Here is a 21,464-nt window from a genome sequence, read left to right on the forward strand (position 1 = left end):
CAACAAGGAGAGCTCTGAAATACATTAACTATTTGCAGGGTTGGGAATGTATCTGCATGCTTCTGAAGGAGAGAATGTTATGCTCTGTATAATGTGGGCACTAAGAGTTAGTAGCACAAGGAGGTACTAGGTGAATATCAGTGCAAATTCAGTACCTGCCCAAGGCTTCCCCATATTTTCGCTTGAATAGAAGGGTACATCTGCTTCTCATTTATAGTCATTGTTATTAGCTTATCAAGGATGGCAGTAACCCTTTGTCGTTTAGCATCATCATTATGTTTACAAAAACGAACTAGATTTGACAGCCATGGAGTCATATATTCCAAACAAAGGTGCTTCAATTCAATACCTGTGGAGAAAATACTGAATTAATACAGATAGTCAATGAAAATTATAAAATTTTATTTTTTATGTGTCTGAGTATTTTGTGTACATGTGTATCTGTGCACCACATGCTTGACTGGTACTCAATTACATGGGTGTTGGGAATCAGATCCATGTAGCACGAATTCTAATTGTTCTTAATAATAAAAACCCAGAGTCAGATATTAGGAGGTGAAAGCTGAGAGATCAAAGAAGCAGTGTAGCAAGTCACTAGGAAAGACCTTTTACCTCTACCAAATTTTCAGACCAAAGGGGCAATCCTGTCCTAAGATGCACCTCAGACTATATCTTCGGACTGCATCTGTATCCACCAAACCTAAGACTGCACTGAGCCTTATATTCCTCTCTCCCCTCAGCCATGTCACTCCTGTCTCCACCACCCTAGTGCTGGGATTAAAGGCCTATGATCCCAAGTGCTGGGATCACCTTTGTGTGAGCTATTTCTTGATGGAGAAACCTTGTTAGCCAATTATCTTTAAGAGGTGGATCCCAGTTAAGGTGCGTCTTTCTGGAGCCTGAGAGAAAACTGGGGCATGAGCCAGGTGCTCGCTGTCTGTGTGATTCTCGCTGGGGTACAGCTGAGCTTGGACTTCTTGTTTCTGTTTTATGAGTTTTCCCCTTATAATAAATAAAAATATAATTGTTTTATCCTTTAACTAGCCTGGTTATTTCCTGCATTGAGCTAATTTCTACAGTTGGCACCCAACGTCGGGCAAGCTGTGGTCAGGCTCCATGCTGTTCATTTTGGGTATAAAATTCCCCACCCTGAGTAATCACTACTGGCTGACTTCAGGGTCTGAGGTGGGTGGAGAGATGCAGGAGGCTAAGGCAGAAAAAGGCCGAGGAATTCGTGCCCAGTGCTGCCACTGCCACCACAGGCAACATACCCTCTGTCCCCAACAGGAGGTGCTCGCCTCCCTCCACTGACTGTCTCATGTGGCTGCCAAACAGCTCCCCTGGGAAGCACAGAATCTGTGATTTACACTAAATGACTGTTTTAATTTAAACATCTTTCAGTATTTGACACCCAAATCAGATTCAAATCAGCCACATGACTACAAGTGCACAGCGACACCTACTGGCATGTAATGGTTATTGCACTTACTCCAGCTAACTCAACCACAGGTAAGATTTAAAATAAAAACTATAAATTATAAATTTATAATTTAAAAGTAAAAATTACAATCTAAGAATCCAAAAATTCACTAGCTTTTTTAGTTATACTATGTACAATGTCGTGCAAGGTTTATATGATTTTCCTCCTATCATATTTGATTCTGGGGATTAGTTTTGTCCTCCATATTTTCTCCTTAAAAACATGGTTTGATAATATGGCCCAAAATGAGGCACTTTTAGAAATAATACAGTCTTTACAGACTGACACTGATCAATTAAAAGAAAAATTCAAAACTCTGAAAAAGAATACAAACAATTTGACTAACAAAACCCAGTCAAATGAGGTACTTTTTATCTGTAATAGTCAAGCTTGTACTTATATTAGGTTAAATATATATATTTATATATATAAAAATATATTTCAGTTATATAGGTATTCTTCAAATCTTTCAGAGACTTTCAAAATATGACATTTCAATGTTTTAATAACTTAGGACTTTTTATGGACAATGAGACACATCTGCTCCTGGCAACACCAATTACTTCAAGAGGAAAATGGGCATCGAAGAGGCTCCTTATGGAGTTTGCTAGCCATTTGGGCAAGAAACTGCTCCTGCCTGGACTGCTTGATAAACTGAACATACAGGACCCACAGAGAGATGACTGCTAAACTTGCCTAAAGGTGAGACGATCCTTCAGGGTTCCTGCTTCATGAAAGACTCAATAGACGTTCTGCAGGACACAGAAGAAAGTGACTGACAAACTGCCAATATAGGTGGAACTGTCTTTAAAATTTCCTGCTTCATAGAAAAGTCTGCTGGATACTATGGGCCTGTAGGCTAAAGATGGATGCTCCAACGGTATACAAAAGAACTTAGGTGACTGTCCAGGTAGCAAGATATCTCTGTCTATTCTAGAGTTTTGGAAGTTGCTTAAAATGCTCTTCCTGTTTACTTAGGTAATATTATATCCTTCTGGAGTCTTTGACAGAGTTAAAGAATTGATAGTAATAATTATAGTTTTCCTTATTTATAAAAGATAAAGTAGATATAAATATTATAACTATAATTCTTGCTTAATACCTGTTTTGTTATATGTAATTTTACTATGTTAAAGTTAAAGCCTTCCTTTTTGTTTAAACAGAAAAGGGGAAATGGTGGAGGTCCTTCTGTCTATGTGTTGCTTTTATTGGTTAATAAATAAAGAAACTGGCTTGGCTTATAGCAAGGTAAAAGGAAGGCAGAGTCAGGGAGAGGCCATGATCTACTGCCAGGGACAGACATGCTGAAACTTTGCTGGTAGACCACAACCTTTTGGTGATACACAGATTAATAAAAATGGGTTAAATTAACATGTAAGAGTTAGCCAAAAAAAAGCTAGAAACAATGGGCCAAGCAGTGATTTAATGAATAGTTTCTGTTCAATTATTTCGGGGCTAAGTGGCCAGGAACCAACAAGTGGCCCTTCCTCCAACAATTTCTTTTAGACTGGATCAATTTTGTGTAGCTCAGGGTGGCCTTGAACTAACAGAGATCCATCTGCCTCTGTCTTCCAAATCCTGGGATTAAAAATGTGTGCCACCACTCCCTGGCCTCTAGTGGCTTAGCTCTGCACTCTGCTCTTCAGGCAAGCTTTATTTGTATTTATTTATACAGACCCAGGACCTCTGGAAGAGCAGCTAGTATTTATAACTGCTGCCCCACCTCTCCAGTCGCAGCAACGATTTTACCATGAAGAAATGGAGGGGAGGCTGAAAGCAACGAATGTTAACTTGAATTAGGCCTGGACAAACATTTAGATAGGAGGTAAAGATACTAAGCTTTGAAAAAATATTTTTTTCCTTGTTTGGTTTTTTTCGAGACAAGGCCTGTATAGCCTTGGCTGTCCTGAAACTCACTCTGTGGACCAGGATGGCCTTGAACTCAAAAGCTCTGCTTGCCTCTGCTTTTGGAGTGCTGGGATTAAGGGTGTGTGTCAACACCGCCCAGCTGAAGAAATAATTTTAAAAGTCAGTAAACCAAACCAGAAGTAGTGGTCCACACCAAACCTGATTTACAGAGTGAGTTCCATGATAGCCAAGGCAACAGAGAAACTTGTCTCAAAACAAAACAAAAAAACAAAACAAAAACAAACAAAAAACTGTACTGAAACATATTCTAACCTTTAAATTTTGTTGTTGTTGTTTTGTTTTAGATAGGGTCTCTCTACATAGCCCTGGCTGTCCTCAAACTCACAGAGTTCCACATGCCTTTGCCTCCTTAGTGCTGGAATTAAAAGTATACACTGCCATGCATGGCCATTCCATCTAACATTTTTAAGTATATAGTTTGGTGGCATAAAGTACATTCAAATTGTTACGTGACTACCACTACCACCCATTCTTTAAACTTCTTGTTTATTTATTTATTTATTCATTCATTCATTCATTTATTTATTTATTTGAGAGGTTTCTCAGTAGCTATGGAGCCATTTCTGGAACTTGTTCTGCAGACCAGGCTGGCCTCAAACCCACAGAGATCCACCTGCCTCTGCCTCCTGAGTGCTGGGATTAAAGGTGTGTGCCACCACCTTCACTTTTCCAAACTGAAACTTTGGATCCAATCACTTTTAATGGCATCATATTTTCTATATTAAAGAGAACCAGCACCTTAATTTGTTTGCTCGTTTGATTTTCCAACTCTTTTCTTCTATTAAGTAGCTTTAATAAATTGGAAAGTAGGCAAAATGAATACATGACAATGGAGGTCATAAAAGGTCACTTTGGTGAGGGGTAGTATTGAGAGAGGCTTCTGGACACTAGAAATATTGTGGGCTGTGATTTAGAAGACACTGTCAAAGCTCACCTACTCACTTAATACCCGCACACTTTACTATAACAAGATAGACCTTAGTTTTAAAACATCAACATAAAAACAGTATGCCACACACATCTCACCATTAACTCTTTTTAAAAGTGTGTGTGGGGGGGAGAGCCCTGGGGAGGTCAGAGGATAACTTTGTGGGGTTGGCTTCCCCTTTTCACCTTTACATGGGCTCTGGGGATTGAACTCAGATTGCCAGGCTTTGTGGCAAGTACCTTTACCTACTGAGTTACCTTGCTGGCTCCTGAAGATGTGAATATTCTTAAGGGTCTAATCTACTTAAAAGTCTTTCTAGAAAAATCACCCTTGTTTCAATGCTATTGACCATCAGGATTTAATCTTTAAAAGTATTTTTCAATCTGATACCTAATCAGTCATTTCACAATACTTTTAATATGTATTTTTTAAGTAACAAACTTAAAAATTCTTTTCTTAGTATGATGGACATGGTTCTGTGACTCACAAACCGACAGAGCTCTTCTCAACTAAGAACACTCAGCTTTCCACAGTCTCTCCAAAGTCATCTGCAGCTCTAGTTTGGGCATTCATTGTTTGTTTTCTTTTTTTGCATTTGTACTCTTTGTGTATTCCAAAGTCTCATGAAGTGTTTGTTTTACCTATTCCACTTTCATAAAAGCAACTAAGTGCCCACTTTTTTTATTAACGCTTCTAGATTTATATTCAATTCTTAAATATAACCAGAACTTACTCTGGTATCTGTTGTGTAAATAGCCTAACTTAGCTCATTTCCTAAACTCATTTAGATGGTTTCATCTTCCCAAGCAGTTTGTGAAGTTTCAGCTGTCTGCTTCTCTTAAGTGGATCGATCTGTCTGCTGATTTGTGAACATCCATGTTTTGATACCGTGTCATTATAATGTGTACAGATGTAAAGACATCTGTAATATTTGTACTTCCTTTCTTTTCAATATTTTCTCAGCTATTCATTTTCACAAGAATATAAAATCATTTGAAAATTTGAAATTCCATAGCTACTTTGATGGGGTTAGATTAAATCTGAAATGATTTCACAAGAGCTGTTTATACAGGAACACAGCATGCCTGCTCACACACTCAAACATCTTCAGACATTTAGTTATTAATAAAGCTTTGCACTTTTCTTCTTTTGCCAAACGTATACAAGGTCTTATCAGAGTTACACTCCTACATCTTTTGCTTGATTAAAAAAAACCCCAAAACAAAAAAACAGAACAAAACATATCTGGCATAATCTTAATGATTTGTGAAAAGCATTTAAAAACCTAATACTAAAATATTAAGAAATGTGTTTGAATGGAGAATGAAGGGAAAAAAGCTTTTTGTGTTATAGGGCGGAACAGAGAAGGAAATGTTGGGAATGGAGCCAGGTGAAGAACATCATCTATGCTACTACAGGGTGTGAAGGTGGACAGATAAAAAGAATAGGTAGTAAATGAATGGGACTTATTAAAACAAACTTGGGACTGATGTCGGATCTAGCATCATCTTCTGTGACATTCTTTATGAAACACAAATGTCCAATAAAAACCACAGTTCAAAGTCAGCTATAGAAAAGAAAAGTAACAATTTCCTTAATAATCAAGGAGATGTGTTCAATTTCTGTCTATAAGAAGAAACACTAAAGTTTATGTAGTGGAAATAAAGAAGGAATCCTTGAAGTGCAGGGAAGAGGACCCCCCTGCTCCCTGAACTTCCTGACAGAGTTCTGACAGGCTTCTCTGTACATCACACTAAGATTTTCTTTCAGAAGTCCTTCAGTTACAGGGTACCCACACCAAAGGGGGGGGGAGGAGGAAAGTTTTTAAAAAGCACAAATAAAGTAAGTGAAAGACCACTGGTAAATTTCCAAACAAAAAAAGTTCTTTGAATTTCTTAGAATCATTTTGAGCATTAAAGAAAATCATTACTTACTAGATTTGCTAAATCCAGAAATACACTCTTCCAAAAACTCTAAGGTGAGGTGTGGCTCATTGGCTGCAAGCGTCTTACTGATTGAGACAATAAAGAGGGTGTTGTTGGCAGGGATGCATAACCCTGATGTCTCTAGTAACTGGCCCTCAATTTTTAAATTAAAGGTACAAGTTAAGGCACACAGAAGATTATAGGCAGCAGACCTAAGAGAAAATGCAAAGGAGATTGTTTTAAATTTCTTTTGTAATTTTATTTTTCCCACAACATACAACTCAAGATTGTATTACAAAGCACAGTTAATTCTTTTTCAGTGTTACGATTGACTAGAGACAGAATATAGAGTAAGCCCCAAACAAGAGATTCATGAAATTGATACCACAAGAGCCCACAAGGCTCCTAAGACAGGCAGGTGTAGTAGGCCTTTCTAGAAAATTTCACAGGAGCATAAACCAGCAAAGATTTAGGGATTAGGTGAATCAACAGGAACAAATGACAAAATAAAGGCATGCCGTGTTTTCAGTGAGGTCAAAACTCTGCGGGTGGTTACTCTCTGGTGGCCCAGTGAAATAGAGACTAAGAGAGAAAGAGGCCTGGTGGCACATGCCTTTCATCCTGGCACTCAGAAGGCAAAGGAGGTAGATCTCTTACGAGTTCCAGGCCAGTCAGGGCTACATAATGAGATCCCTTCATTTTTTAAGAGAAGGCATTTAATCAGATTATAATGTTAGGTGTTCAAGTAAGGATATCACCAAAATGTCTGGGTGTCCTACAATTTTCACTGCAAACTAGTAGTTAAAATCAAAGTTAAAAAAATGTAGCTACACCTTCTGCTCTGTGACTTCATTCTATTATATAAAACCATTGAAGCCAATCATACGTTACCTATGGTCTATTAGAACAAAAAATTAAGTTACAAATATATACAAACATATTTAAGCAAATCAGAAGTTTAAAGAACTTCAGTGGTACAGTGCTTTCCTTACATGTGGGAGGCCCCGGTTTGATATCTAACATCCCAAAATAATGCCCCCACTCCCAATTCCATCCCATTCCACTCCATCCCACACCGCCTTATCCCATACCAAATAATAAGCTCAAGTTTAAAACACACACACACACCAAAACAAAACAAAAACCTGTTGGGTTATTCAGTAAATTTCAGATTTTCATTACCTCTGAATTTTTGCCATGTTGAAACAGAGGAAAAAGTCATGGAAATTTGTTTGTCTAAGTGTTTTTTTCTTCTGGTATGATATGCTTTACCAACAACTGAAAGCTATCTGCTTGCTTTGTCACTAGAAAATGGTACAATTTCACTCAAATAATAGTGAGATAGCCATTAGCATTATTTAACAAAGATGTCACAGGGCAAGGCATACGGCACAGGTCTGTAATCCTAGAATTTAGCAGTCCAAGCTGGGAGGATTGTAAATTCCAGGCTAGAAAGACCCTGTCCCTAAAACCAGAAAACCTGATTTATAAATAATAATAATAAAAAAAAACTCCTTGGAATTGAGAACAAAGACAGTTTCATAGCTCAATTTTCCTAAAACGAGAACACTAATGTCAATTCTCGTGAATTTATCTTCCACTAACTAGTAGAAACTTAAAGTCATACTATGTTAATGTTATTTTACATTATTTAAGAACTATAAAAAATGGCTCCTGGGGCTGGAGATATGGGTCAGCTGTTCTTCCAGAGGACCTGGGATCAATTCCCAGCACCTACACGGCAGCTCACAACTGTCTGTAACTCCAGTTCCAGGGGATCCGACACCCTCATACAGACACACATGCAGGCAAAACATCAATGCACATAAAAATAAAATAAATCATTAAAAAAAAAACCATCTGGGCTCCTGTAACTTGGACTATGTGTCAGAGAGCCTTCCGGGAAAAGGGAAGTCAAGCACACATAAAATTTAGTGAGCCTTTTTGGGGGATTCCATGAAGCCTATATAAGTAAAGAAATTCTGTTGATTATTGATCTTGAGATCTCTCCCCTACCCCAAGACAGGGTCTCACAATGTAGTCCTGGCTGAACCAGAGTTTGCTATGTAGACTAGTCTGGCCTAGAACTCACAGAGATATATCTGTGTGTGCTTCCTGCATGCAAGTGTGAAAAGTATATGCTATACATCTGACTTAAAATTTTTTAATTACATTTATTTATTTGTGTGTGTCTGCATATATGTAGACACAAACAAGCCAGAACACATACAAGAATGTCAAAAGTCAGTCTTCCACAATGTTAGTCAAACACTTCTTTACCATGGAGTCATCATGCTGGACATATATCTTTTCTTTTAAATAAAGGAAAAATTGAAAGCCTAAAAGGCCTACTATGAAACCTAAGCTATGACATATATATCCTAAGAAAGAGTTCCTAAGTCTAGTATCTCTTACCTCAAATGATCATGATCAGATGTGTCTTCTGGGTTTGAAATATTTACATAGATTTTGCAGTTAATTAAAAACTCTGAAATAGGCTGGGTGTGGTGGTAAGTGACTTTAATCCCAGCAAGTTCTAGACCAGCCAGAGCTATAGAATGAGAGCCCATCTTAATAAAAAATGTCATGTTATAAATCTGGACAAAATACACAAGACGCTTCAGATTTTGGATTTTAGATTAGGAATGTTCCATCTCCATTAGTAAAAATCTTGACATTCCCAAGATATCTAAGATAAAAAACCAGCTAAACAAGAAAAGGAGAGGGAAGAAAAAGGAAATGGGGAACCAAGGAGAGACAAGAAGGGATGGGGAAAAATACTATTCTCTAAACACAAACTGCTCATTAGTGTTGTACTATCCGACCACAAACGCTACTTATCAAATCTTTACAGGTGCAGTAGGAAGGCACGTTACTGTTACCAAAAAGGAGAGTTCAGGCATGAGAAGTGAAAATAGTATCTCCACACCAAAGCCAAATCTGCTGGCTCTACAGGCTGACACAGCAGACCACAGCAGATCACAATGCCCAAACAGAACCAATTAGACTGTGCTCAGAGGAATGAAAATGAGGGAGGAAGGGGAAGATGGGGAGGGAAGGAAATTTTTTTTTTTTTTTTTTTTTTTTTTTTTGGTTTTTCAAGACAGGGTTTCGCTGCAGCTTTGGAGCCTGTCCTGGAACTAGCTCTGTAGACCAGGCTGGTCTCGAACTCACAGAGATCCACCTGCCTCTGCCTCCCGAATGCTGGGATTAAAGGCGTGCACCACATAGCCCGGCTAGGAAGAATCTTTTTAAAAACAGTTCTGAAACTGTTATCTTAGGGCTGATGGTTGAAACCTTGAGCTACACTGGGTTCTACCACAGCTGCCCTCGTGGGTTCAGTTGTTGTTCCTTCATGGGATCCACATCTGAATCTCTAAGACAATGTTTAGGTGCCTCATTCACCAAGTCCCAGCAGTGTTTGCTTCAGCCCCTCAGTTATACATTGTCTTCTACTTGGCCACAGGTCATCTGGAGGGCAATTTAGGGCCACAGCAGTGACATACTGTGTGTGTATTTTACTGGGACGCTTTGCAGTGGATGATATCCTTTTTGTCATGTTGCTTCTGCCACTGAGGCAAAGGAGACCAACATACAATTTCTTTAGAGAATCTTACTAAAGTGAAATAGGTAGACAGTAGTAATGCATTTGGGTCACTAAACTTTAGGCCTTCCTCCTCTAAACAATGATACTCTCAGTGAATAGTGATACACTATTTAACCTGAAGTGAACTTAAAAGATAATTAAAAAAGAAAAGAGGGGGAAGTGAGGGAGAGAAATACCTACCGTAGACTAGGGTCTGAACTGCCTAAATTAAGTAATGCAATATTAAGCAGTGTCCCAGGAACATCTTTTGGTCGAATCTTGGTATGCTGGGGGATGGAGTCAGGCTGTGACAGCTCCCAGCGGGTCCTGATATGAATGATAGACTGGACAATGGCTTCACACTCCTGATGCATGAAGGTAAGTGGTGTGCCTTGGTTTGCAATGGTTAAGGTGAACTGGTTCTCATCCACGAGGCAGATCTCTTCGATTTCAGAAGCATAGTAGATGTCATTTAAAAAGACGGATTGCCCCAATACTTTTGTTCTCTCTGCTGAGGTTACTTGAACAGCAGTAGAACCAACCTGAAAAATGGTAGTGAGGAAGAGGAGAATTAAATTCCATTATATAGAATTCTCATAAGGCTCAAAGCCAACTCACCCAAGCACCCCCACATGATGTTTGCCATTTAAATGTTACTATTATATATTCATATATATAATATACTATATATATTATATATTATAGTATCATTAGATATTCAAATTACTTAACAATTACTTATAAATATACTCAAAAGAAACTGACACCATCAGAAAAGAATTATTCTATAAAAAAGGCCAGGCATTCCATAAACAGGTGATAGAATGGGTCAAACTCACTACTCTGAAAAAACATGAACTGATTAAGAGAACCATCAGTCGGTCCTTTCCACTCTGCACACTTGACTGCTGGGCAGAGTCACAAAGAGGAACTACAGCATTCTTCTGCCTCTAGCCTGACCTTCAGTGCCTTAAAAGTTAATCTATTTTATTTGTATGAGTGTTTGATTGCATACGTATCTGTGCGTCACATGTGTCTGGCGCCCTCAGGAACTGAAGCTACAGACGGTTATGAGCCACTATGTGGGTGCTGGGAATTGAACCCTAGACCTCTGGACACCAGCCCCCATAAGTGTCTTTTAAGTGAATACTTTTCACACCTTTTGCAGGACCACAAGAAAGACAGAAAACTTTGTCTTTCAACATCTGGATATAACTGATATTGGATATGCAACTACAGTAATACCTGTAGAGGTCAGACTATAAACTGGTTGGTCAGGAAAGGCACCAAATCATTCAAAAATAGATGGGAAGTTACCTTAATAGAGACTTTGGTGTCTTTGTGAGCTAGCTTGAGAGCATTGTGGAACACCTTTAGGTCCTCTTCCAGAGCCAAGGTGGCAGCAGGGAGTTTCTGTTGCTCATGTTCTATGTGCTCAGCCAGCTTCCCGGGGCAGTCTATAAAAATAAGCCGTTTGCTGCCCTTCAGGCCAGTCAGCAGCCGCTCGTGGTACTTGGTGTACTCCCTGACCCAGGAGTTACAGTTATAGACATAGACTGCAGACACATTGTCGTAAGCGAAGCCAGGAAAAACAACAAACCACTTAGAGAGGAAGTCTGTTTTAAAGCGATTGCTAGGTCCAGTATGGGTAAGGTCCACTACAATTTCATATGGCTTTGCATAATATGGCTTTAAAGTCAGCAAGACATGGTATATCAGCAAATCACCATTGATTTGGCCAGTTTTGAACCTAAGGAAGGCAACAAAAAGGATAAACATTGTTAAGATTTCTGAATATATGGAATATAAATATCTTTTCTTTTGTTTCACTTTTATTAATTATGCATGCATGCATGCATGTATGAGCACATGCATGCATGTGGAGGCCAGAAGACTAGTGATATTTTATTTGTAATCTAACAAGTAAAGCTTGCCTGAAGATCAGAGTGCAGAGCTATGAGTCAGCCAGAGAAGCTAGGCAGTTGTGGCACACACCTTTAATCCTAGTTCTCAATAGACAGAGGAAGATTTCTGTGAGTTCAAGGCCACTCAGGGCCTTGAATGTGTCTAAAAGAGAAACAGAGCTCAAAGGTGATCCCAGCACCTGGGATCAAAGGCCTTTAATCCCAGCACTAGGGATGTGGAGATAGGAGGGATATGGCTTGGCAGAGATAGGAATTCAAAATGGGAGGAAACAGGAGCTCAGATGCAGTCCGAGATTCAGTTTGAGATGCAGTCTGAGGATTCAGGCTGAGGATTTGTGGAGGCAGATGCAGTCTGAGGTTTTTTTCTTTTTTTTGGTTTTTTGAGACAGGGTTTCTCTGTGGCTTTGGAGCCTGTCCTGGAACTAGCTCTGTAGACCAGGCTGGTCTCGAACTCACAGAGATCCGCCTGCCTCTGCCTCCCAAGTGCTGGAATTAAAGGCATGCGCCACCACCGCCCGACCCAGTCTGAGGTTTTGTAGAGACAAGATAATCCCTTTGGTCTGAGCATTGGTAAAGGTAAGAACTCTCTAGTGGCTAGCTGGCTGCTTTGCTTCTCTGATCCTTCAGTTTTCACCCGATAGCTGACTTTGAGTTTTTATTCTTAAGAACAATTAGACACCTGTGGAGGTCAGAGTCGGTTCCCCTCTCTCTACCATGTATGTTCTGGAAATTGCACTCTGGTTGTCAGGCTTGCAATGAAAACATCTTTACCTGCTGAGCCATCTCGCCGGCCCCTTTTAAAAATTTTATGATTAATTTTCTTGTATTTTTGGTTGTGAGGCTAGCCTTTCACAGCTGAGCCATCTCTCTGGCCTGATTAACTTTTTAAAGAGGACAATCATATAAAACAATTATTCGAAGTGTAGATTTATGCTTATATTTCTTAGATAGTGTGGTCAATAAGGCTAAAGAGAGAAGGAACAAACTGCCTTAAGAGTTTTGAAAATAACAACAAATCTGCCCACCAAGAAAGAAGGAAGACAGCAGACAGGGAGAAGGCGCCTGGGTGCATCATATTTCTCAGAGAAGCCGCTGGCTGAAAAAGGTGCCCAGAAGTTTTAGTCAGCCCATTTATCTGACCTTGAACACCAAGACTCAAGTCAGGACAGTAAAGTCAAGAGGTCCAATTCACAGGTTAGTTTAGATTGTCGGGGTTGGAGAGCCTTCCCCCATGTTTGTAATTAAGAAAATATACAGTCCTGGGAATTAACTCATCTTAGGATATGATGGAAAAGCATGCCTCAAAACCTGAGAGGAGTTGAGAAATGAAAAGACGGTCTGGGGTCTTGGCCATAATCTGAGTCATAGATAAAAATCTCTCCTATGGTTAGGTTTTCCCCCAGACTGTGTAAGCTAGTAAGTTCCATGGTTTGATAAAACCACATTAGGTCATATACCACGTCCACTTGGCTTGGGTTATGGAAAACTGGCTGGGGCAGTGAGGGAATGAATAAAGGACTGACACAGATGCATGTACAGAAAAGCTGGGATCAGGTGGGCTATGCATGCTCTGAAGGACTTACACCAACGACAGAAACAACCCAGAATTCTCAGGAAGTTTATTAGGTACAGCCTAGGTTAATCAGTCTTGGTAGGAGGCCTCTGTAGGTGAGCAGTCTTGGGCTTTACAGATCAGGGAGAAGGGAGAGGCAGTTGCTAGTTTTGGCACACACTGGCCAATTATTGGTAAATACTCATTTTTGCATACACTGCCAACATCCTCAGGGACCAGAGGAAGGCTTTACATCCTTCTGAGCTTTAACACGGGTCTATGTGTGTAGGGAGGGGAGCGGGGGAGAGAAGAGGCTTTGCCATTCACATGGATTCAAACAACATTACTCATTCACTTAGGACTTCATATGGTCATTACATATTCACTCGGGGCTTCCTTGGAGTCCCACAGTCATACATTGCTTAGGACTGAAAGAACATTAATCAACACAAGTAGGCACAGAAAGGAAGCTCTGAAGAATGTGGTGCTTGACTCTGATCCAAACACTTATATTAACTCAGGCCTACTGTTCTCATCTCTTGATTGTCTCTGAGACATGATAAATATCTTTGTGTAAGAAATTTTAATACTGTTGTGAAAGAATAAAATGACAAGTTGAAATATTTTTAAGATGAAAGGAATATTTTAAGATAGTAAAAGAAAAAGAAAATACACAGGTTGGGCATTCCTACTCTGAAAAAAACTTTGAGTGGCTCAGGATGCCAGGATAGGAAACACAAACCTGATACTCTTAGATACACTAACAGTGTAAGTCTGCTTCAGTTACACATGCAGGAGGTATATATGAAACAAATGAGTTCTGTGTTTTGTATTCACCACCGTCCATTCAAAATTTCATTGTATGTATATGTAAACATAAATGTTGCAAAATCCAAAGGAAAACTAAAACTGCACACCTGTCTGGACATAAGCAGTTTGGACAAGGGATGTTCAGCCTGCATGTATGTCCTACATTACTCACTAGACGGACAACAGAGAGGAAAAAAAGCAAGAAGTTTAAAAGGAGGAGAGGCCAACATGAATTGGCGAGCTGAGTGAAAGCTATGTAGATACACTGAAGAGTCAGTGGTGGAATCTGGGAGAAGGAAGTCTGAATTCAACAAGAAAAGCCAGGGATTGATGAGAGGTAGCTACGTTGTACTATAGCATTAGGTCTACACAGCTAAGTTCTGAGAGATGCAGGTGGGTAATAAGTGATGCTAAAACTATGAAGGCCATCAAAGGCTCAGTCTTTGTCTGGGCATTGTGCATTTCTCAAGTTATGTTTTGTGGATGTTCAGTGTCAGAGCCAGCTGTCCAGCTTGCTAAATAAAAATAAAATGGCTGATCCCAGCATAGGCCTACTAAACATGAATATACATAGGGAGCGTGGCATTTTTGTTGTTTTAAACAACTTTCCCATCTTACATAAGTATTGTGGAATCACTATGGGCAACTTTTTCAACTTTTAGTAAGAAACAAGGAGGCTGGGGTTTTGCTCAGTTAGTAGAGTACTTGCCTAGTGAATATATGAAGGCTTGGGTTCAATCGTTGGCATTTGCACGTATGCTACAAGCCTGCAACCCTAGCACATTGGGAGGAAGGGAGGATGATCATAAAGGCAAGGTCATCCTCAGCTACATAGTGAACTCTAGGCCAGCTTTGATTACATGAGAACCTGTTTCAGAAAACAAATCAACAAAAAATCTTCAAAGTCATCACGGGCAACTGTAGTGATAATTATTTTAATAAATAAAGATTGCCTGAGGATCAGAATGCAAAGCTAAGCCACTAGAGGCCAAGGAGTGGTAGATATGGCTGGGCAGAGAGAGGAATATGAAGGGAAGAGACAGGAACTCACTAGAGTATGGAGACTGAGGTTTGGTGGAGACACACAATACAATCTAGGCAGTCTGAGGATGGCCCTTTCAGTCTGAGCATTGGTAGAGGTAAAGGTCTCGCTAGAGGCTGACTGCTCTGCTTCTCTGATCTTCAGCTTTAACCCCTATATCTGACTCTGGGTTTTCAATAGTCATGCTACAGGCAACTTAATGAAACTCTAACTCAAAATAAAAAGGAGAGGAGGTCAGAGGGCTGGCCCAGTAGGTAAAGATGCTTACCATGCAAACCTGGTGACCTCAGAACCAAATAAAGGTAAAAGGAGGGAGGTGATTCCATGTACTTGTCCCCTGATCTCCACAGTCATGCCATGGCACACACATTCAGTCTCTCCCCTGTCCAGACTCAATGTCAAGTACATATATACATAGTAACAATAAATAAAAGATGTAAAATAAACCAAGAGGGTTAGGGATAGAACTTTGCTATAAATGTCTGTCTGGGGGCCTGAGAGATGGCTCAGTGGTTAAGATCATTGCCTGCTCTTACAAAGGTCCTGAGTTCAATTCCTGGCAACCACATGGTGGCTCACAACCATCTGGAATGAGGTCTGGTGCCCTCTTCTGGCCTACAGACATACACACAGACAGAATATTGTATACATAATAAATAAATATTTTAAAAAATGCCTGTTTGGCAGGCAAAAGATACTGAGATTAGTCCCTAGCAACACTCATAAATATAATTAAAATTTTAAATTATGTAAATTCAAAGTTTTTTGTTTGTTTTTTAAAAAATGAGGACATGGACAATTAGTTCAGTTCATTAGTGTGGTGCTCATTAAAAAAAGAGGGATATGATTATAGAGTTCTATCTAAGATACATGGAATACCTAGGGCTAGTACAGATGTTTAGTAGTCTAGGTATATCACTATAGTGGAAGTAAAATTAGAAGTAAATCCAAGACTATGAAAGGATCTAAAGTGTGATATGAATGGAGAGGATCTGGTATAATCCAGGTCTCTGCTAACATCTACAGAGCCACAAAGCTGTTACCACAGAAGACAGTGTAAATCTATTCTAGACATGTCTAATCGAAGGTGATGCCAGGACCTGTGCACATACCACACCCTGCAAGCATCCTCGAGTTCAAATCACTGTTGCAGTTTCCAGTTTGAAATGCCAGTTATGTGTGTGACTGGTTCTCCTATCTGACAAATACCTACAAGGACTCCACATTTATGTTTTAATATCTGTCTGTGGCACAAAATAAAAGTCTAAAAATGATTCCAATGCCTTGATGTCTTCACATAATTTCCACCGAATAATACTAATTTCAAAAGCAAATAGCAGGCAAAAGCAATCAGCCAAAAGAGGTCAAAAGAAACAAAGTGGAAAGCCCTCCCCATTCTGGGGGTGGAGATTTGCTCTACAAAGCTTCTTGTCACCCCAGAGCCAGCTAGAGCAGTTGGAGCTTCTGCCTTCCACGTGACGTGTGTTGAGTCGCAGCGGAAAGGAAATGTGTCATCTGTGGTTTGGTTCGAAAAGTGGAAAACTAGCTGTACGCATCCTTCTAAAAAACTGCAGATTTCAGTTTTGTAGTCTTCAAACTGTTCTACTTTAAGTAAGAAAAGAAGAAAAGAAGTGGTTGATTAAATAAAGAGCGTGGCAGAGCATTTGTAAGGTAGGTCATACACGTGGCTTTTCTCATTCCTTTTCTCTCATAACTCTGTTCAGATTAGTGTTGAGGAAGTGTTTTTTTTTTTAAGATGCATAGATCTAACAAAGCAGAATTGTTGTTTTTCTATCCTATTATGGAAAATTATGTAAATAGCATAAGCAATTAGAGCTAGGAGAATTTATAATTATTAAAATGAAGTTTTAAACTAGAATGAGGACTCAAATGAGTTGAAAAGTTTCATTTGTCTTTTAAATAGGGAAATATATTTCTCATTACTAGACTTTAGGCATTATAAATGTGACTAAAAATGATGAGACAAAAACAAAACCAGAAAGCCAAAATCTTGCTAACCCAACCTGGTCTCTAGGGCATAAAAGAGATGTAGGAATAGTCCTCAGTTCTCAGGCATCTGTGAGCATAAGAGAAAGTCTCATTTTGTCAGCAGCTTGTTTACTGGGGCATGGCAGCACATCTGGCTGAAGACAATCAACAGCAGGCCTATTATGTGTCCCGTGGTACACTGCTAGCATGTAGATACAGTGATGTATACTGCACTGTGAATTAACTAATATGATTTGAATAACATACTGTAAGTCATTTTAACATTGAATGCATGAATCTACTCTGGCAGAAAATGATGGGCATTTCTTAATAACCCAATTAAAAGTGCTTCTTTTTGTGAACAACTCAAAGTATCAAGAGAATCCTATCATTCAACTTGAAGACTGAAGCTGAATGCTATTACACAAAAGTCAGAGCACTGTATCTTGAAGTGTCTACCAATAGTCATAATCCTGATAATGATCTGGATCCCAGAACATTAGGTAAAAATTTTGCTGGTTTTTAGTCCCTCTCCACTCAGAGTTAGTTTACAGTTAGCATCATTTACAATATGTTATTTTTGTCTGTGCAACTTAACACACCTGTTAGTCTCAATTTCTGTTCACTAGCATTCAGATACTGTGTAGTGGCATATAGTGTCCCATAGAAAACCACCCTGCTCCAGTATAACTGCCAGAGTGGCACTTGGAGTGGTTTAGAGACAGAATCTCACACCCTACCCTAGACCTGAAAAAAAGACTCCCTCATATATTCCAGTTTGAAAACAACATCTATAAAACACACAGGGTGCTTAACAAGACAACCCATTCATTCTTAGAACAATCTAGTGTTTGATCTAAGTCTCCTCATTTATGCTCTGAATAAAATACTATCTCAAAAGTTGCTCTGGAGAACTCCCATAGCACAAGAAGCAACTCAGCCAAACCTGGTCACACATGCACACACGCACACATGAATGCCTTCAGGCCTGGTCACATATGCACACGTGATCCAAGGACCCAGGAGGCAGAGGCAGGCTAATCTCTTAAAGCAGAGAAACAATTCAGTTCACTAAAGGTGCCAAATGTCTCTTGCTAGGTTAGCTCTACCTAAGGCAGACAATGACAACCCTAGCAAGATCTCTAAGCAGATGGCCAATAACAGGAACTAAGAACAGACTTTGTCTTTTTATGTACTGGTTTCTAGAAACCTGAGTCCAAAACTAAATTTCAATTTTTGGGGGGTGGAGGGTTGAGGTGAGTGCTGGACATGAACTACTACACGGATGCATTTTCACTGTTGAATCTCAACCTTCTAACGTTAAGAGCTGCTTACAGTCACAGCCACTGTATTCTAAGAACCCAAAAGTCTGATAACCAATTTTTAAAAATTTTTCTTTATAATTTTTTTTGTAGATTTGTGTTAAAATGAGGTGGGGGAAGAATGCAAGTTATAAAATGACAACAGCTGGGCAGTAGTGGCGCACGCCTTTAATCCCAGCACTCAGGAGGCAGAGGCTGGTGGATCTCTGTGAGTTTGAGGCCAGCCTGGTCTACAAGAGCTAGTTCCAGGGGAGACTCCAAAGCGACAGAGAAACCCTGTCTCGAAAAAAATCAAAAAAATAAAAATAAAATAAAATAAAAACAAAGGTGGCTGCCATTTGTAGAACTTTTAAGTACAGAAGAAATCTTTTTTTGGGGGGGGGTTTCGAGATGGGGTTTCACTGTAGTTTTGGAGTCTGTTCTGGAACTAGCTAGCTCTTGTAGAACAGGCTGGCCTCGAACTCATAGAGATCTGCCTGTCTCTGCCTCCCAAGTGCTGGGATTAAAGGTGTGTGCCACCACCGCCCAGCCTGAAAAAATGTTTTGTTCTTCCTGATTTCTAGATTGAGAGAACAATCCTGCCTCTGCTATTTGGAAAGTCACTGTCAACTAAAGCAATAGAGGTGGAATAAGCACACAAAGCTGCAGTCACAAAAGCTAGGACTAGATTCTAAGGCTGTTTTAATGTCACAACTGGAAAGACCAAACAGCACTTTAAATTCCTACTTGATGTACAATCTTGCTTTCAATCTCTACCAAATATCCACCCTCCTCTCCCACAAAAAGCCACTTGTAATTTCTTTTTATACTTGAAACAAAACTTTCAAGGCTAAGTTCTCCTTTACTTCAAGATGAGGACGTGCAACTCAGAGGGTGGATGCTTCAGTAAAAAAGAGCCTTAAATGAGGAATCACAAGCACAGAAGCAGAAGCAGCTCACTCCAAGCTGAGGTCTATGATGTGTCCTTAATAGGAAGATATGTAAAGCTATGATACACAGTTAAAAATGCCTAAGAGATATTTGTAAATGCTAAATTACAGCATCAAAATGTACAACAAAATTAAAATGTTTATATATAATCTAAGAGCAGGGATAGAAATTCAGTTAAAAATAAAAAAACTTCAGTTGGAAAGGGTCCAATAGCAAATAGTAGGCATGGATTTCTAATTTCCTTGCGCTGTCTCAAATGCAGTCCCATAACTACAATTATTCTGTGCTATTCTTCCACAAACTACTGATTGATATTGCTGTCTTAACAGATAACAGTATACCAGTGGGCATGGAGCATACAGGACAGTACCTGCGTCTCCTTTTCCTGATGACAACAGTGTGTACCTTGCCTCCAGGAACAAAAGCAAACTATACACATCTGTTGGCTGACAATGTCACTGCTTGGGGCTCTGGTAATAAAAACAGCACGAGCAGACATCAAAGTGAGAGGAGCACAGACCCTGTCAGCCCTACAGTGGATCACAGAGTGAGCTCCACAGGCATACTTGCATCATCTCCCGCTGTGTCTTTAGCCCAGACATCTACATCAAAGTCCTCCGGGCCCCACGACTTCAGAAACAGTTCTCCAACAGCAGAGATCATTGAAAGCACAAGCAAAAGTCATAGGGAAACTTTTAAAAAGGAAGTCTGTGAGAAAAACAACAGCAACATGGCCATGCTAATTTGCTTAATTGTAATTGCTGTACTTTTTCTTATCTGTACTCTTCTATTTCTATCAACTGTTGTTCTGGCAAACAAAGTATCATCTCTCAGAAGGTCAAAACAAGTAGGCAAGCGCCAGCCTCGGAGCAATGGTGACTTTCTGGCAAGCAGTGGGCTCTGGACTGCAGAATCGGACACTTGGAAAAGAGCAAAAGAGCTCACAGGCTCCAAGCTTCTGATGCAATCTACTGGTGTACTCCCAGCTACCAGGGAAAGGAAGCATGAAGAAGGAACTGAAAAACTCAACTAGACCACGCGTTAGGAAAGGGAAATGCAAAGCAGCAATGGGGAAGGCTGGGTTGAAAAGAAAGTTGGCTGGTGGTGGTATTTAAAACCAATTGTTTGTTCAGATGTCTGATGAAAAAAATCTGACGTGTAGTTTAGCATCAAAAAAAACAGAAAGGAAAATATATGTCTGCTGAAGTTACCTAAAACTTCATTTCTGTTTCACACTGCATATTGTTTAAAAAAGTAAATAAAACAACAGCAGCAGAAGAAACTAATAGAAAGAGGTAACTAAATACTCCTGTCCAGCAACAGGTGACCTTTGTCTGAATGTACTTGAACTTGGAAGGGGTCTATTAAGTCCTTAGAGCCAAGCAGATGCCATAATCCCTAGAAGTCAAATTCCTAATTGCTAAGTATATTCTTAAAACGCCAAACCTCTCCGCTGACGCAAATAATTCCAATCAGACCTAATTAAAAGATGCCCATGTTTCATGGAGTGCTCCCAGGTAGCCCTAGGAAAACATGGAGAAGGGAAGAGAGAGAAGGGAGACCATGTGAAACCTGGAGACCATGTGTCTCCATTCTCTAGGTGGCAATGTAGAATTCAATTGTGTAATGCAATGGTACATTCTCACTAGATGAGGTAGAACCCATACCAGTTTGTATCCTAGCACAGCTAACATTAGGTTACTTCTCTTTACCTTTACATATGGCAGAAGACCAAAGTGCTTTTCTACTATACATAATAAACTAAAACTTCATGTTTTCCAATAAATGAAAAAAATTAGAACAAAGTTGGCCATGTATCTTGCATTTATACCATCCTAGAATACATTATAAAAAAGAAAACAGGGCTGGAGAGATGCTCTTCCAGAGGTCCTGAATTCAATTCCCAGCAACCACATGGTGGCTCACAACCATCTGTAATGAGATCTGTCGCCCTCTTCTGGCGTGCGGGCATACATGGAGGCAGAATGTTGTAGACATAATAAATAAATCTTAAAAAAAAAAAAACAACACAACTAAAACAGATGA

The 21,464-nt window shown here is 39.6% G+C and overlaps 2 protein-coding genes across 7 annotated transcripts in view; one reads left to right on the forward strand and one right to left on the reverse strand.

Annotated features, from left to right (window-relative positions):
- Positions 1-21,464, reverse strand: part of Nf1 (neurofibromin 1) — a 262,777-nt gene that overhangs the window by 46,702 nt on the left and 194,611 nt on the right. For all 6 annotated transcript variants that reach the window (XM_075991447.1, XM_075991443.1, XM_075991442.1 and 3 more), the window contains 4 exons: positions 11,166-11,598; positions 10,050-10,390; positions 6,272-6,474; positions 156-349 (listed from right to left, as the gene is read on the reverse strand). In XM_075991447.1, the coding sequence (XP_075847562.1) occupies positions 156-349; positions 6,272-6,474; positions 10,050-10,390; positions 11,166-11,598 (1,171 nt within the window). The remainder of the gene's footprint in view (positions 1-155; positions 350-6,271; positions 6,475-10,049; positions 10,391-11,165; positions 11,599-21,464) is intronic.
- Evi2a (ecotropic viral integration site 2A) lies at positions 16,712-20,602 on the forward strand. Its single transcript, XM_075991435.1, has 2 exons — positions 16,712-16,848; positions 19,748-20,602. Exon 2 carries the CDS (start codon positions 19,768-19,770, stop codon positions 20,449-20,451), a length of 684 nt encoding a protein of 227 aa, XP_075847550.1. The 5' UTR covers positions 16,712-16,848; positions 19,748-19,767; the 3' UTR covers positions 20,452-20,602.

This window comes from Microtus pennsylvanicus, chromosome 11 (assembly GCF_037038515.1).
Source record: "Microtus pennsylvanicus isolate mMicPen1 chromosome 11, mMicPen1.hap1, whole genome shotgun sequence".
Lineage (NCBI taxonomy): Eukaryota > Metazoa > Chordata > Mammalia > Rodentia > Cricetidae > Microtus > Microtus pennsylvanicus.